This window comes from Tachypleus tridentatus, chromosome 12 (assembly GCF_004210375.1).
Source record: "Tachypleus tridentatus isolate NWPU-2018 chromosome 12, ASM421037v1, whole genome shotgun sequence".
NCBI lineage: Eukaryota > Metazoa > Arthropoda > Merostomata > Xiphosura > Limulidae > Tachypleus > Tachypleus tridentatus.
Genome location: NC_134836.1, coordinates 116,771,552 through 116,790,321, shown reverse-complemented (window position 1 = coordinate 116,790,321; position 18,770 = coordinate 116,771,552). Strand labels below are relative to the sequence as shown.

Sequence of the window (18,770 nt, the reverse complement as noted above, 5' to 3'; positions counted from 1 at the left end):
AAAACAAACAAACAAACTCACTCGAGGGCTATCTGCGTCAGCTGTCACTAATTTTTAACTGATAAAAAGAAGGAAGGGTGCTAATCAGCAAAATACCCACCGCCAACTTTAGAACTGCTCTTAATGTGATAAATTACCACAGATGAAAGGGCAAACATGTTTAGAGGCGGGTTTCGATCTCTCAGACAGCGAATCAAATACCTTAACCATCAGGCCATAACAGACCTCTAGTGTCTAACAATCTTAATAAGTTTCTTAATATGCAAGTCTTAAAGCGCCAAATCCTCTCATTAAACCTATGACACCAGTAAAACTATTGTCACTTTAGTAAGCTATAACCCCCTGGTGGTAAGACTTACGCGAAATTTGCCATTTAAGAATTGAAAATACATATTCCAACGTGGATTCATTCATTTGTTTTTAATTTCTATATAATATAGTATCCAAAAGCTTTAAGTGTTATTTGTAACGAGTGAGTATCTATTGACTGAATAGGTTGTTTAGGTTTGTTGTTGTTGTTGTTGTATTTTCTAAACATACTCGCTTTTTCCCTTCCCAAACTCTAATTAACCGTATCTAAATAAACAGTGCGTAATGAAGAAAAAATGATAATGTGGGGTTTCATGTCCGCACTGATCCTCTTTAATTGGGGCGCGGGAAATAATAAAATCCAATTAGAGTGAGCTATATACTTAGAACGAAACTAAACAATAACATCGCCATCAGTGTAGCTAATTAAATATACTTTTATTACGTTTCTCCTTTAAAAGATTGGTGTTAATTACAAAGCTACATAATGGGCTATCTGTACACTGCCAGCCACGAGTATCGAAATCCCATTTCTAGCAGTATAAATCAACAGACATACCACTTTGCCACTGGAGAACTTAAAAAAGATTTGAAAGCATTGTTTCATCAGCTTGGTATCCTCGTTGATAACGATATTTTCGGCCGTAAACCCAATAATATCTAAAAAGATTGGGCCCGCTTAAGATATTATGACTAATCCTAACTAATTGTACTAGCCTAACAATTAAAAGATATATATATAATAAAAGTGTAGTGATAAACAACAAATGATAATAAAAATTAATTACATGCGATATGCAAACTAGAATAACCAATATTATCAATGAAGTCAACAATATATAAAATAGCTTTTTTTTCTTTCTTAGATAACTGACAAACACTAGTTTTGCTCTTCGACCACAGTGGTGAATTGTGCTCTCTCTAATACTGCACTTTACCAAAGAAACCATATTACACGTCCCCCCCCAACTATATTACGTCAAAGGATACTCTAATTGTAACACTTAAACCTATAGGTTAAGTTTAAACCGTTTGAGTTGGTAGCATCAGTTTTCCCACAGTGTAAATAAAACCCATTAGGTTCTACAAAAATAAAACACGAGGCTTAACACGACGAATAAGGTAAATATAAACTAATGTGACAATACTAAAAATGTAATGTCAAATTTAGCTACTATTAAACATATACATATAACTACGTCTTAAATTGATAACTGTTAAGACCAGCGGTGACCAATTTCAATAAAACTGTTGAGTTTCACCCTAAATAATACTTTAAAGAATTAAAGAGTAGACATGAAAATTTAAAGAGGTCGTGACAGTCTGTAAACCTTGTGAACAGATAGATAACCTTAGCAAGAAAATCGTTGAATTTTCCAAGAGAAATTAACGAACTTTGTGTTTAATTTTCGCAAGTAAAAAACAAAACCAGTTTTCTAACCTGTAAATAATACCAAGGCTTCTCTCTAAGTTCTGACGTCAAATCACTTTTCTACAACCAGTTGTATCCGGCGGTTCTCTATTCTGCAGCCAGTTGTATCCGACGGTTCTCTGAACTCTTTCGCTTTTGGGCAAAACGATTTTCGATAACGATATCGCAGCAGGAAAGGGTTGAAAGGGCTGAAAGGGCTGCTTGTCTTTGATGATATTTATATTTTTTTCTTGCTGTCAGCCTGAATATGAAACTTCTTTCTTTCCTCCTAAAGTTTTGCTTGCGTATTAGACTTTTCCATTAAGTGTTCACCCTAACTGAAGCGTGTTTCGCTGATGAATTCCAAGAAATAAATTTTAAAATATATATATATATAAAACCAAAAAGCACTCGGCCATTATTTATCACTCGCGTCGTCTCGTTACCGGGGTGGTGGAGTGGGGGACGGGGTATCACAGTGGCTACTGAGAATGTCTGTGCTATAAATAATTGAACTCCATATTTCACTTAGAGTGTCTCGATGTACAATTTTAATTGCCAATAAATGATTTTTGCAGCTTGTCTTTCATATCGACACGAAACGTTAATGTTTCCAGTTGGCTGAAACGTTTGATTGATGAAGAAACATCATCAAGAAGAAAGTGATTTTTATTTCCTTCTTTCTTTTCAGATAAGTTAAATTTTTTGCTGGTAGTTCAGAAGAACATTAGAACGTTAGAAACCCTGAATTTTTATCTTTGTATTTTCCTGTTGTACGACAGCAAGCCTAATGAAAACGGTTCGATTCTCCGCAGTGGCCACAGCAAACAGTACAATATAGCTCTCTCTGAAAGAACAAGTAACTCCCACCTTATGATGATATAACAAACAGTGAACCTATTTTTACTATTGCATCAACGTAAATAACTTGAGCCGATGTTTGAGTCAGTATAAGTAATCTGGGTAGGTTTCGAATCAGTATAAGTAATCTGAACAGGTTTCGAGTCAGTATAAGTAATTTAAGTAGGTTTTGAGCCACTATAAGTAATCTGAATAGGTTTCGAGTCAGTACAAGTAATCTGAATAGGTTTCGAGTCATTATAAGTAATCTGGGTAGGTTTCGAGTCAGTATAAGTAATCTGAATAGGTTTCGAGTCAGTATAAATAATCTGAATAGGTTTCGAGTCACTATAAGTAATATGGGTAGGTTTCGAGTCAGTATAAGTAATCTGGGTAGGTTTCGAGTCATTATAAGTAATCTGGGTAGGTTTCGAGTCAGTATAAGTAATCTGGGTAGGTTTCGAGTCAGTATAAGTAATCTGGGTAGGTTTCGAGTCAGTATAAGTAATCTGGGTAGGTTTCGAGTCATTATAAGTAATCTGGGTAGGTTTCGAGTCAGTATAAGTAATCTGAATAGGTTTCGAGTCACTATAAATAATCTGAATAGGTTTCGAGTCATTATAAGTAATCTGGGTAGGTTTCGAGTCAGTATAAGTAATCTGGGTAGGTTTCGAGTCAGTATAAGTAATCTGGGTAGGTTTCGAGTCAGTATAAGTAATCTGGGTAGGTTTCGAGCCAGTATAAGTAATCTGAATAGGTTTCGAGTCATTATAAGTAATCTGGGTAGGTTTCGAGTCAGTATAAGTAATCTGAATAGGTTTCGAGTCAGTATAAATAATCTGAATAGGTTTCGAGTCATTATAAGTAATCTGGGTAGGTTTCGAGTCAGTATAAGTAATCTGGGTAGGTTTCGAGTCAGTATAAATAATCTGAATAGGTTTCGAGTCATTATAAGTAATCTGGGTAGGTTTCGAGTCAGTATAAGTAATCTGGGTAGGTTTCGAGTCAGTATAAGTAATCTGGGTAGGTTTCGAGTCAGTATAAGTAACTTGAGCTGGTTTTTAATTCGGTTTAAGTAACTTGATTAGGTTTTTAAGTTCCTCAGTATTCAGTAAGATAAAAAAGATTCTGAAAATTTTTGACTTGAAGCGTTATTGTCATCGCCGAGGTAGCTTCCAGCCTCAACAAGGAAAACAGTCTAAGTGTTTAAGAAATCAAAAACGACCAACTCACGAGACAGTGATGAGTAACAGAACAAACATTCTGTAATAAAGGGTGTTTGTGGACAGCTGAAATAGCTCAAGAAAATAATATGCAGTAATCGTTAGTGGCTGCGAACACCAATAGAAGTTCAATGATACGGTAATTGGTAGATAACACGAACCTTAAAACAATTTAATCTTAAACAATGCGCAGGAAGCTCCAAACAATTCATCTGGGCAACTATTATTCTGCCCACAAACAACTAGCTGCAGTTGTTAATAGAAAGAAGTGACTACAATGGTCCAAAGACCATCGGCATTAAACTGTTGAAAGATAGTTTGTTTGTTTTGAACTTTGCGCAAAGCTACACAAGGAATATCTGCGCCAGCCGTCTCTAATTTAGTAGTGTAAGACGAGAGGGAAAGCAGCTAGTCATTACCAACTACCGCTAACTCTTTTACTAGCGAATAGAGGGATTGACCGTAGCATTATAACGCTCCTACAGATCAAAGGGCGAGCACGGTTTTTGTGACAGGGATTCGAAACCGCGACCCTCAAATTATGGATCGATCGCCTTGACCACCTGACTTTGCCGGACTGTTGACAGATGGAAATATATCACATGGTCAGATGAATCTCGATATAGATAGAAGAATCAAAGTTTGGAGCTCACTCCATTAACCTTTGTATCCCTCATACACTGTTTCCTTTCCGCAAATTACTAGAGGTGGAATAATGGTGTGGGGCGTATTTACATGGCACTAACTGGTATCCATTGTCTTTATGTATGATCTCATCAAATCATACGAATATCTGGGCATCCTCGATTAACATTTTGATCTTCAGGATGATGGGTATTTTGAAGATTACAATGCATCATCCGTCACATCCATCATATCGCGACTGTCCGTAATTGATTGGAAGAGTAGGAGGAAGAGTTTTACCATCCTCATTGCCATCCATAATCACCATATCTCAACCGAACTGAAAATTAGAGCATGTTATCCAAGCATAATTAACACAAATTACAAAGTACATCTTTTTTCACAGTTACAGACATATGTCTATAGAACGGGGAGCAACCATCACAATGTTATTATTATACACTTACAAGCATCTTTCTTGTATGTCAGTTGAACCTTATTATTGATGTTAACTTTCGTTAAAACTTCACTATGTGAGTTTCCTTGTAGGTATTCCTTCAAATGTTTGTTCATTAAATTATTAAATTCAAATAAATAGTGTAGTTTGAACCGTACTGTGTGTTTACAGTGTTGTCTTAATAGAGCGTTGTTTGTTTGCAGTGTTGTATTTTAATAAAGTATTGTATGTTTAGAGTGTTGTGTGTTTGCAGTAATGTGTCTTAATAGAGTGCCTCCCGATAGTACAGCGGTATGTCTCCGGATTTACAACGCTAAAATCAGGGGTTCGATTCCACTCGGTGTGCTGAGCAGATAGCCCGATGTGGCTTTGCTATAAGAAAAACACAAACTTAATAGAGTATTATATGATCACAGTTCTATGTGTTTACAGCGTACTATATGCTTACAGTGTTGTCTGTTTAGAGAGTGTTGCGTGTTTATATATTTCTTGAATTGAGGTAAAACTACATAAAAATGTCATTTTAAGTATTTTTGGTTTACACATAAATTTCACGTCTGGATTTCAAACTGACGAATATCGTTTCATCTAAAAAACTTTCGTCCAAACAAACGACTATTTCCAGGCGAAAAGTTTCCTGTTTTCCTGGAAACTTTATTGTAACCTGATAGACACTGTCTCCGAACAGAAACGACATCATGAGAAAAAAAATTGTTTGTTTTATTGCAAGCTTCCAGAACTATAGAACGAGGTCCCCTTGATCCGCCCTCGAGTATCGAACTTCGATTGTTATCATCCCAAGCTCACTTAGTTACCACTGTGTCACCATGTGGGGGGGGGGGGACTTTTCAATGGATTTGTTTGTTTGTTTGTTTGGAATTTCGCACAAAGCTACTCGAAGGCTATCTGTGCTAGCCGTCCCTAATTTAGCAGTGTAAGACTAGAGGGAAGGCAGCTAGTCATTACCACCCACCGCCAACTCTTGGGCTACTCTTTTACCAACGAATAGTGCGATTGACCGTCACATTATAACGCCCCCACGGCTGGGAGGGCGAGCATGTTTAGCGCGACGCGGGCGCGAACCCGCGACCCTCGGATTACGAGTCGCACGCCTTACGCGCTCGGCCACTTTTCAATGGAGAAAGATTCATCTGTAAATGTTAAAAGTCTCAGCTCTTTCTCTTTCAAAATAAATATACAATCCCTTTCGTTCTACCTTCTTGGAACTTATTTTTCTGTCGGACGTGATTTTAAATGTTTAATTAATCCGGTGTGACACAAACAAGCGTAAAATACATTATTTTGAGGATTTCAGGTTTACCTAACACTGATATTTTGTCGTTCTGTCTGATACAGTTCGATCGCTTGAAATTTATTTAATCGTGCATGAATAACAGAAAATTGTCCAGATTTTTTTTCTAAAACTTCTCGTGTCTTGTAATACGACGTGAATTTTTAAAATGAAGTGACAAAGTAATAATAATATGTAAATTAGTAGGACTCCAGCTTATACCGTTCGATATCAGTTACACAACCTTCGTTGTTTCTAATTTTATCTTGGATTAATAAAAAGTTCCAAATAATGAGAGACTTAGAACATAAAATTAGTACATCTTAGCAACGTGTTGACAGCTGCCATTGGCTAAATATAATTGATGACGCGTAAAAGTGGTGGAACCCGATATCACTGTATTTTTTTATTTAATTAGCCTGGTTTTCTCTAGATGATTATACCGTTCAAGACACTGATATATCAAAAGGAAATGTTAGTTTTTAATCAAATCTCTAGCATGCTTTAATTAACAGGTTGTGTCAAAATGTGGTAATACGGTTCGTGTGCTAACGTGCAGTTTCTTCCTTTTATCAACAGGAAGCTGGAGATTTATCCTACAGCCAGGTGGCGGTAACGTACATCTTGTTCGTCTGCTCGCTGTTATCCCTGGTGGCCCTCCTACTAACTTCGTTTATCTTCTGTTATTTCAAGTGAGAGTTGATACAATAGACGGAAGAAAGAATGGATGGACAGATACAGAGACAGACGGACAAATAATTAGTATATTAGTAGTAAACCTTGCAGCCCGCACATATATTTCAATGTCTTCTAATATTAACTAAACACCAAAGTCTTGCTCAAACCCAAATATCGATTTTGGGTTTTTATTCCGGTTTTTTTTTTTTTTTAGAAAATACTTTAAATATGAAAACCCGAACCTAAACTTACAAAATTTTGAATTATCTCATAACTATAAATGCTGGATAATAATGTTTCAGGAACATTGACTAACTCTTATATTGAAGTAACAAATCCTATTGGCTGGACCACATCGACCTACTTTTATAATAAAACATCAAATTCTATTGACTGGTTTACATCGACCTACTTTTATAATAAAACATCAAATTCTATTGGCTAGTTTACATCAACCTACTGTTATAACAAAACAACAAATTCTACTGGCTGACACCCATTATACCTACACTTATAATAAAACACCAAATTATATTGGTTAGTCCCACACCGACTTACACTAAAAATTTAACAATAAACCCTATTGGCAAGTACCACATCGACCTACTCTTATATTAAAATAACAAATCCTATTGGTCAGTACCACAACGATCTACTCTTATAATAAAACAAAAAATCCTATTAGCTAGCAATACATCGACCTACACTTGCAATAAAATAATAAATTCTATTAGTGGAGCCATATGGAAATACTCTTATAATAAAATAACAAATTATATTGGCTGGTCCATATCGGCCTACTCTTATAATAAAGCAACAAATCCTATTGGTTAGTCCCACAACGACCTATACTTATGATGAAGCAATAAATCCCATTGGTAAGCATCACATCGATCTACTCTTATAATAAAGCAACAAATCCTATTGGTCAGTCCCATAGCGACATATTCGTATAATAAAACAACAAATCCTATTGCCTGACACTATATCGACCTATACAAATAGTAATACAACAAATTCTATTGGCTGGTGCCACACTGCCATACCCTTATAATTGTTTCTTGATTTTTTTCTCGAAAAGCTACACGACAATAGTGGTTCTCAAAAAGAGACGTGTTTTAAAAACTCAATGCTAGGATTAAAACGTTAATTTCAAGATAAACTATCAGGTAAAATTTAAATAATTATTTGTCATTGTTTCATCAATCAAGGCGCAACCTCAACCGTCCTTAATTTAACAGTGTAAGACTAGATGGAAGACAGCTAGTCATCACCACCCACCACTCCTTTACCAACGAAAGTGGTTAAGGCACTCGACTCGTAATCTGAGGAACGCGGATTCGAATCCCCGTCACACCAAACATGCTTGCCCTTGTGGGGACGTTATAAGTGAGGTCAATCCCACTCTTTTACCAACGAATAGTTGAAAAGGCGAAAGGGCTGAAAGGGCGAACATGTCTGGTGTGACGGGATTTCGAACCCGCGATCCTCAGATTACGAGTCGAGTGCCTTAACCACCTGGCCTATACAATTTTAAGATTTATAGTTTACCTTTAGTATTGTTTCAGTAATCTCTAAGTTCGGCCACAGAGGCATTCACGATACTTGATTCTCGACTGACACTCACATATGTTTCAATATCTTTCACTTCAACAGTGGTTTTTAATCATATAACAAGTGTGTTTTTTTCGTTAGTTAAACTTCGTAAACTTGTTAAATAAAAGACTACCTGATCCAGTTTTATCATTTCTCTTTCACTGTTATTTTCACACACACACACGAGTATATAAAACTTTCTGTTCAGAGATGAGTGTAAAAAAATAGTTTATTAAGCTACCGTTAACAATACCGCGAAATATTTCAAATCTGATAGGAAGCCTAATTGGACAGGCTCGTATTGGATAATACGAAGTATATATAATTGAACTGTATATAACTCTTACGTTTGGATCGCTCGTGGTTACAGTACAAACATTCGTAGCATCATCATAGTTCGAGTTTGTAGCACAAAAAAATACACGGATCACATCAGAATAACGTTAATGAAACGCAACCACCTCCAGAAGGTTGCACTTTGATCGATGAACTAAATGACAAATAATTATTTAAATTTTACCTGATAGTTTATCTTGAAATTAACGTTTTAATCCTAGCATTAAGTTTTTAAAACACGTCTCTTTTTGAGAACCACTATTGTTCCTTTTACGTTAAAAATTCAAACTCTCTTTGTAGAAACATACCTGTAGGTGCTTTATTTTTTAAGGGTCAATGAACAACAGGCTTTGAGGGGTGCTACACTTACTGACGCTTTGACAGAATGTGTATTTAAATCTATAAGCCTAAATCTAGTTAGTTTTATTGTCAAAACTTACTACGAACTACTTTGCTAATTATTTATCATTATGTTTGTAATAACGACGTTGAGTTACTGAAATACTATTCCTATTTAAATTATAATAAAACTGAGCTTGTAAATTACAAAAAATATTCCAACCCAGACATAGTAATTCCTAAATGTGTTGGAAGTTTCATAAGTCGCCGTTTATTAAACAAATACGAATTAATATACTGTTAGTCCTATGTATAAATATCTAGTTAAAAACTTCAATTGTTTCAAAATATGTTGCTTTCATGTTAGTATAAAAATAAATTTGTAAAATATTTGTGTGAATTGTAACATTTCGCAGATTGAAGTAATATTTTACTTCGAGAGAGGGCGACCTAAAATCTGCCTTAACTGAATGAAGAACAAAATTTTTTTTGTTAATTATTTCAGATCCCTTCAATGTTCCCGCCTGCGAGTGCACCAAAACCTGGTGGTAGCTCTTATTATCCACTCGATCTTGCTTATTATAATCTCATCCCCAGGCGTTCTGTGCAGGCATTCTTTGACGTATGTTGACATTGTAAGTACGTTTCTCTGGGAACCACATTTATCCCAACATATGGTGGAATATTTAATTAAGTTTGTTTAAAGTAATGATACTGTCAGTGTTCTCGTACTCGGTTCTAGGTATCTGACGTGGTGGTTATTTGGCATATGCATAACTAGGCACAAGACTTGTACCATGGTTATTATCTGCCATGATATGGTTCTTGATGTATGATGTAGCTAGTTGTCCCCAGAGATTTATGGCAAGAGATCCTCCAGACTTCCCATAATGTATCTAATACTGGAAGCCATCTAGGTGTAAAATGCACATGCGCTAACATTTGACAAAGGTTTTACTGACAACATTTGACTCAAGACATTTAGCACTGGCGTAAACACTACAAAATGAGTGTATTGTCCAGAGAAAAGGATATCATAAACAGGGTACGCCCTAATAGAAAATTGTTATATCTCCTCCACAGAGGATTGCCCTAGATATCACTGGATCACCTCCATAGTTTATGCAAGGTCATTACTGTATACTTACTGCTATCAATTATTTCACTAAATGGGCCACAGCTTACTCAATGTCTCATACTTCAGTGTGCTCCTAGCTTCTGTGTTGATGGATTACTGGATTGCTTGGTTTTTAGATATAGAATGTCCACAGGGTTCAGGAGCTCATTTCAACAGTAAACTGTTCTCTGAATTATATGGAGTGCTGGATATGGTGAAGATGTGCGCTTTGCCATGCCACATCTAGTCCAATGGATCTTACAAGCCATCAAACACGTTTACAAAGTTTATTAACACTGGCTTAACTGATTGGGAGTAATATTCACTACAAATAACGATGGTGTGAAGAGCAACTAGTCTTAGATAAATAGGATCTTTGTTGAGCACGCTTGTATTCAGGAGGAACATTCGTCTCCTGTTCATTGTACTATACAATACATCACTCGGCGTTTCCAAAAACATGGGAAGTGTTTAAAATCTGTATTAGTTGACAGAAACGAGTTTGCACTTTAACAGCTACAAGAGACCACCAAACATCAGAATAGAAGAAATAGACGTACCAGTATAAAGACTGGGTGTGACTTTGAAATGTGCATAAAAGTACCTCACTTCTATAGGAGCTGTTTCCTATCAAGCCATGGTTAGCCACAAAAGCATTTTGCAGCTAATCTGTTATCATTGGTTCATTTGTTTCAACATCTGATTCCTAGTCAAGCCGGTGTATAAACGGATCATCCTTTAAGTTGTTTCAACATCTGATTCCTGGTCAAGCCGGAATATAAAAGGATCATCCTTTAAGTTGTTTCAACATCTGATTCCTGGTCAAGCCAATGTATAAAAGGATCATCCTTTAAGTTGTTTCAACATCTGATTCCTGGTCAAGCCAGTGTATAAAAGGATCATCCTTTAAGTTGTTTCAACATCTGATTCCTGGTTAAGCCGGTGTATAAAAGGATCATCCTTTAAGTTGTTTCAACATCTGATTCCTGGTTAAGCCGGTGTATAAAAGGATCATCCTTTAAGTTGTTTCAACATCTGATTCCTGGTCAAGCCGGTGTATAAAAGGATCATCCTTTAAGTTGTTTCAACATCTGATTCTTGGTCAAGGCAGTGTATAAGAGGATAATCTGTATCATATAAACCCAGCTCATCTACGTGATCCATGCACTTTTGCGCACCAGTATCCATTATGTCTTGCACATCAATGAGTGAATCTGTTGGAGTAGAAATGCATACCTCTACAATTCCAACAGTTGCACAAGCCACCGTTATCAATCCTATGTGATGACAATTTAAACTGTAACGTCCTAGTTTGGCCGAATTTTGCCAATGATTGATTATTTCATAATGCCAGAAGGAAATATTTTGAATTTCTCGGTTCACAGATAGCAGCAGATTGCAGTACCACAGCTACAGAGATACATCTTTAAATTAAAACATTTAAGTTGTGTCTTGTGTCTCAGAATTTGGTTTGTAATGTTGTGTATTAAACTTTGTATCCTGTATTTTGTATTGTATTAGCTTGTAACGTGTAAATACAAACACTGTGTTTTTCAATGAAGGACTGACTTTGTAACTTTTCTTATTCAGAAACCTTTACTTACGTATTTTGTACTGTTTTTATAACTTTTGAATTATATCTTTGCTGAAGGTATTCTTTTTGTACTTGTATCACCAATTCTGTGTTAAAGGGTTATTTTATACATCATTGTAGAAGTATTGACTTATATTTGGCATCAGAAAGGTAATTTTGCACATGTGTTTTTGATGCTTTTTCCATTATTTAGTATTGTGTTTCATATTTAATTTGGTGTAACTCAAAAAGGTGAAATTCTTAGTTCTCTTATCACGAAATACTTATTGAAATTATTACCGTTGTTAGAGAGCATTAAAGGGGCTTATCAATATTAAAGGTTTATTTTTACGATGAAAAATTGTACTGCATAACATTATTAAAAAGTATATGTTGTCATTTTTGGTATATATTTAATCTATATTAAAAGGTTGTGGCATCTGCATTTCCGTGTAAATGTTTCTTTAAAGGAGCGAGGGAAAACTATGCTGATTTCTTCACTACCCAGATAAAATTAGTTGGTTTTTAGCTTTAAAATTAGAATGAGCCAGCCTGAAAGTAAAAGGAAAAATTTAGTATATCATAAAATTTTCCAAAATCTTTATCTGTTTATATGCATGCAGGTTCCTCACGACAAGACGGTCAAACAAGTCATTAAGTTCCTTACCTTCTAGATACCTATTGATCTGTGTCATTCACCACAGGTAACACTCTGACTGCCTATATGGAAAATAGCTGTAAACTTGCACTTACTGTGTGAATTAGATAGAAGTTTTTTTTCTTTGGTACCTCAGGTGATATCTCATGGTTACAACCTTCCTTTTTTTAATGAGAGGGAGTGGCTAGTCACGTGGGTAGTGTTATTTGTCCTGGAAAACTTTTATGTTATAGTTTTGAGTAAATAACATCATGGAATAACTTAAATATATAGAATTATATAGAATAATGTCTAGAACAAGCTTACAAAGAATAACAAATACAGAAACCTCTCTCTCCATAAAAGGAAATTGTTCTTTGTTCTTAGGAAATGCATGCACTGTGGTTTTGTAGTATCAAGTAAAGACTCTTGTGACTACATTTATGTGTAGTCACAAACTTGACCTCAAGAAATTAAAATTTTCTTCACACTATTTCCTGATCAAATATTCCAGCTTAATGAACCCATCTTATTTATTCTTGATGGAAAAAGAATCGTTTAACCTGAAAAATACTACATATATTTCATTAACACTCCTACGAAAAGTTGGGCCTAATAGGCCCCAGAGCAACTTGAAAGGTTATTAATATTAGGCTAATAATTTTGTATTTAAATGAAATTGCCATTTAAATCCAATAATGAATGGATTAACGAGATTCCCACTGTCCCTATCTACTATCTAGCGAAACCACAGCCAGGGGAACGGGCTTGGAGAAATCAGGACTAGAAACGTCTTTTCGTAGGAGTGTTAAGTGAGTGATGAAAGGAGATTGGTGAAAATTGAAGATTTATAATAACTTAAGATACGAGGTAACTTAGGAGACTGTGTTTTCCTTATTTGTGAATAGTGTAAAAAAATTTTCTACCATCAAGATATTTTATAATATTACCTCATGAGGTTGCTATTGGAACAAAAGCTCCAAAAAAAAAGTAGAACAGCATAATAAACAATTTTTGATTCTAATAGGGTAAATATATCCAACTACACTATGCTTTATATTTTCTCCAATTTTACTCACAGGACTGGTTGTGTAAAACGATATTATCCCTCAAAATGTACGCCGCCATGGCGAGCATAAACTGGATGTTTGTAGAAGGTCTGCTTCTGCACAGTCGGATCACTGTATCCGTGTTCGACAAAGGTGCTCCATTCAAGCTGTACTACCTGATAGGCTGGGGTAAGTGGTCCTGTCTTATCTCATTTCCATCATTTCTGTAAAATCTCTTGTCCTATTAAAACACATCTCAAGTACCATTCTGTTGAGCACGTATATCAAATGCTATGTTACTCCATACACATCTCTTATGCCCGGGCATGGCCAGGTGGTTAAGGCACTCAATTCGTAACCTGAGGGTCACGAGTTTGAATTCCCATCACACCAGACATGCTCGCCCTTTCAGCGGTGAGTCGTTATAATGTTACAATCAATCCCATCATTCGTTGTGTAACTTTGCGCAAAATGCAAAACAAACCAAACCACAAACCATACACATCTCAACAGTCCAATGTGGTTTTCATCCAAAACAAACTGCACTATCACCCCATCTACCATGTTACTGAGTTCATATATATAAACAAGTATGCCATAAGCCAGCTGTAACTAATGAGTCGACTTATGCTCCTTCCAACTTGGCTTTTGTGTTTTTAGTCTGCTAATTAACTCTCATTGCTAATTACTATGATACTTCTTCTTGAAATGGCCGCCTGATTAGAGCGTGCCCTAGTGGTTAACTTGAGAGACTGTTCATCTAAAGAACAATTTTTGGCGTCTCATTTTGCTGACAAACAAGTCACGCTCCGTACTTTTGGCCCGTGAATATGTTGTACAAGTAAAGGCCACACTATGTTCTCTACTTTCAGTGCTCTGTGAATTTCGTGTTTGACGTTACTGTGTAAATTCTTTACATCTTCTGTCATCATTAATAAGCCTTTAACACTAAAACCTTGTAACTAATTAATAATTAAACTTAGGTGATAGCATAGTTTCTTTTACACCAAAACAGTATTGAGCTGTCTCGTGAGTCCATCACGAGGAATATAACCCGGATGTTAGTATTTGTATAATTTATGTTTTTGGTGTGAATCCAATCTCCATTGCAGCTCGGCATTTCCAGGTGATTAGGGCGCTCGACTTGTAATCTGAGAGTCGCGGATTCGAATCCCCGTCACACCGAACATGCTCGCTCTTTCAGCTGAGTGTACGTTATAATGTACCGTCAATCCAACTGTTCGTTAATGAAAGAGTAGCCAAAGATTTGGCGGTGGGTGGTGATGATTAGTTGCTTTCCCTGTAGTCTTAAATTACTAAGTCCCCCGTTGGGAAAGCGGTAATTCTTTGGATTTACAACGTCAAAATGAGGGGTTATCAGTGATGTCGAGAAACCCACTTGTTGAGAAATTTATATGCAAAAACGGCTCGTTTGGGTTGAGAATTCGCTCTTCTATGTAAAATATTTTCTCACCCCAAACGAGCCGTTTTTGCATATAAAAATGAGGGGTTAGATTCCTCTTGATGGGCACAGCAGATTGCCCGATGTAGTTTTGATATAAGAAAAATGCACATATACTGCTAAATTAGGGTCAGTTTTGTGCGAAATTCAAAACAAAACAAACCAGTCTCCATTCACTTTCCTCATAAACTGGGACTTTAAAAGTTTTATCAAACTGACATCCCGCTGTTGTCCGAGGGATGTGGTAGTATATGCAACTAATTTTGTCAACTCCTAACACCGACTGCCACACACTTACTATAAATCAGTGATGGAGTTTACCTAATAAGCGTGAACTTTAACCTGTCTCAACAGCAACAGGATTCGCCTTGCTGATCACATTTGAATAAAAACGAGCTATATATATATATAATAGGGGGCCCTAACTGACCGCTAGATGACCATTACAGATGTGAGCACACCAAACAACCTGTACTTTAATGTTGTATAGTTCCCAGGTGTGAGCACGTTAAGCAACTGGTACTTTAATATTGTATATTTCACAAATGTAAGAAAATTAAACAGCCGGTACCTTAATGTCGCATATTTCACAAATGTTAGCACATTAAACAACTGGTACTTTAATGTTGTATGTTTCCCAGATGTTAACACGTTAAACAACTGGTACTTTAATGTTGTGTGATATTCATCACCAGTACACTGTTTCATTAATTCCAGGTTTTCCCCTGTTGTTTATCATTTCCTGGTCAATACCCATGTCTCTCTTTCTGGAGACGCCATGTTGGAAAGGATACGGGAAAACGACTTATATATGGGTTGTTACTGGACCCATGATAACAGCTCTCCTGGTGAGTACCCATGTTTTATTATTCCTACTTGACCCATGATAACAGCTCTCCTGGTGAGTACCCATGTTTTATTATTCCTACTTGACCCTTGACAACAGCTCTCCTGGTGAGTACCCATGTTTTATTATTCCTACTTGACCCTTGACAACAGCTATCCTGGTGAGTACCCATGTTTTATTATTCCTACTGGACCCATGATAACAGCTATCCTGGTGAGTATCCATGTTTTATTATTCCTACTGAACCCACGATAATAGCTATCCTGGTGAGTACCCATGTTTTATTATTCCTACTGGACCCATGATAACAGCTATCCTGGTGAGTATCCATGTTTTATTATTCCTACTGAACCCACGATAATAGCTATCCTGGTGAGTACCCATGTTTTATTATTCCTACTGGACCCATGATAACAGCTATCCTGGTGAGTACCCATGTTTTATTATTCCTACTGAACCCATGATAATAGCTATCCTGGTGAGTATCCATGTTTTATTCTTCCTACTGGACCCTTGATAACAGCTATTCTGGTGAGTACCCATGTTTATTCTTCCTACTGAACCCATGATAATAGCTATCCTGGTGAGTATCCATGTTTTATTCTTCCTACTGGCCCCATGATAATGGTTCTTCTGATGAATACTCATGTTTATTCTTCCTACTGGACCCATGATAATGGTTCTTCTGATGAATACTCATGTTTATTCTTCCTACTGGACCCATGATAACGGTTCTTCTGATGAATACTCATGTTTATTCTTCCTACTGGACCCATGATAATGGTTCTTCTGGTGAGTACTCATGTTTATTCTTCCTACTGTACCCATGATAATGGTTTTTATGGTGACTACCCATGTTTATTCTTCCTACTGGACCCATGATAATGGTTCTTCTGGTGAGTACCCATGTTTATTTTTCCTACTGGACCATAATAACGATTCTTCTGATGCGTATACCCATGTTTCATACTGCCACTAATACAATTTCATTGACATAGATATAAAAATATTAAGACAAAAACAACTAAATCATTTATAGGTTAGTGACTGTGTCTGATACATCTTGATAGACAAAGGAATGGGCTAAGTGTGGGTTATCATTACTCATGTGTGGCTATTCCAGCACGAGGAATGGTCAAAGCGTGGGTTATCAAGTGAGTATATAATGTTCTAAGTAAATATTTGTTCACCACTTCAAGATCTCTGTTTTTCTGCATGCTAGATGGTTTTATTATTTTCAGCTATAACTCGACTGATGTTTCTTTGTGTGTTGTTGTTGTTGTTTATAGATCAACACTGTCTTCTTAGTCAACATCGTGCGTATCCTGGTGACAAAATTGCGAATGAGCGTCTCCATAGAAACTACACAAGTCAGGTAATTCTTTTTACTTATCTCTCGAATTTGACATAAAATATTTTTGGAACTCGTAGAATATTCTGCTAGCCGTATAGCATACTAGAGTTTTAACCTCACTAGTGGTAGAGTTCACTTAACATACAGTCAACACTCCTTAATATTGGTAGAATTTACCCAGCGTACAGTCAACAATTCTTAACATTGGTAGAATTTACCCAGCGTACAGTCAACAGTTCTTAATATTGGTAGAATTTACCCAGCGTACAGTCAACAGTTCTTTATATTGGTAGAATTTACCAGGCGTACAATCAACAGTCCTTAATATTGGTAGAATTTACCCAGTGTACGGTCAACAATCCTTTATATTGGTTGAATTTACCAAGCGTACAGTCAACAGTCCTTAATATTGGTAGAATTTACCCAGTGTACAGTTAACAATCCTTAATATTGGTAGAATTTACCCAGCGTACAGTCAACAATCCTTTATATTGGTAGAATTTACCCAGCGTACAGTCAACAGTCCTTAATATTGGTAGAATTTACCCAGCGTACAGTCAACTGTCCTTAATATTGGTAGAATTTAACCAGCGTACAGTCAACAATCCTTTATATTGGTAGAATTTACCCAGCGTACAGTCAACTGTCCTTAATATTGGTAGAATTTACCCAGCGTACAGTCAACAGTCCTTAATATTGATAGAATTTACCCAGCGTACAGTCAACTGTCCTTAATATTGGTAGAATTTACCCAGCGTACAGTCAACAGTCCTTAATATTGGTAGAATTTCCTTAGCGTACAGTCAACAGTCCTTAATATTGGTAGAATTTACCCAGCGTACAGTCAACAGTTTTTAATATTGTTTGAATTTACCAAGCGTACAGTCAACAGTCCTTAATATTGGTAGAATTTACCAAGCGTTCAACAGTCCTTAATATTGGTGGAATTTACGCAGCGAACAGTCAAAAATCCTTTATATTGGTTGAATTTACCCAGCGTACAGTCAACAGTCCTTAACATTGGTAGGATTTACCCAGCGTACAGTCAACAATCCTTTGTATTGGTAGAATTTACCCAGCGTACAGTCAACAATCCTTTATATTGGTAGAATTTACCAAGCGTACAGTCAACACTCCTTAATACTAGTGGAATTTACCCAACGTACAGTCAACAGTCCTTAATATTGGTAGAATTTACCCAGCGTACAGTCAACAATCCTTTATATTGGTAGAATTTACCAAGCGTACAGTCAACACTCCTTAATACTGGTGGAATTTACCCAACGTACAGTCAACAATCCTTTATATTGATAGAATTTACCCAGCGTACAGTCAACAGTCCTTAATATTGGTAGAATTTACCCAGCGTACAGTCAACACTTCTTAATACTGGTGGAATTTACCCAACGTACAGTCAACAGTCCTTAATATTGGTAGAATTTAACCAGCGTACAGTCAACAATCCTTTATATTGGTAGAATTTAACCAGCGTACAGTCAACAATCCTTTATATTGGTAGAATTTACCAAGCGTACAGTCAACAATCCTTTATATTGGTAGAATTTACCCAGCGTACAGTCAATAGTCCTTAATATTGGTAGAATTTACCCAGCGTACAGTCAACAGT

At 36.3% G+C, this 18,770-nt stretch overlaps 1 protein-coding gene across 1 annotated transcript in view; it reads left to right on the top strand.

The window, feature by feature from the left end:
* LOC143235740 (calcitonin gene-related peptide type 1 receptor-like) overlaps positions 1 to 17,168 on the top strand; it is a 65,407-nt gene extending 48,239 nt beyond the window's left edge. Inside the window, exons 4-8 of the mRNA XM_076473946.1 lie at positions 6,735 to 6,847; positions 9,610 to 9,739; positions 13,513 to 13,669; positions 15,660 to 15,790; positions 17,079 to 17,168. Coding sequence (XP_076330061.1) covers positions 6,735 to 6,847; positions 9,610 to 9,739; positions 13,513 to 13,669; positions 15,660 to 15,790; positions 17,079 to 17,168 — 621 coding nt within the window. The remainder of the gene's footprint in view (positions 1 to 6,734; positions 6,848 to 9,609; positions 9,740 to 13,512; positions 13,670 to 15,659; positions 15,791 to 17,078) is intronic.
* Positions 17,169 to 18,770: the final 1,602 nt, after the last annotated feature.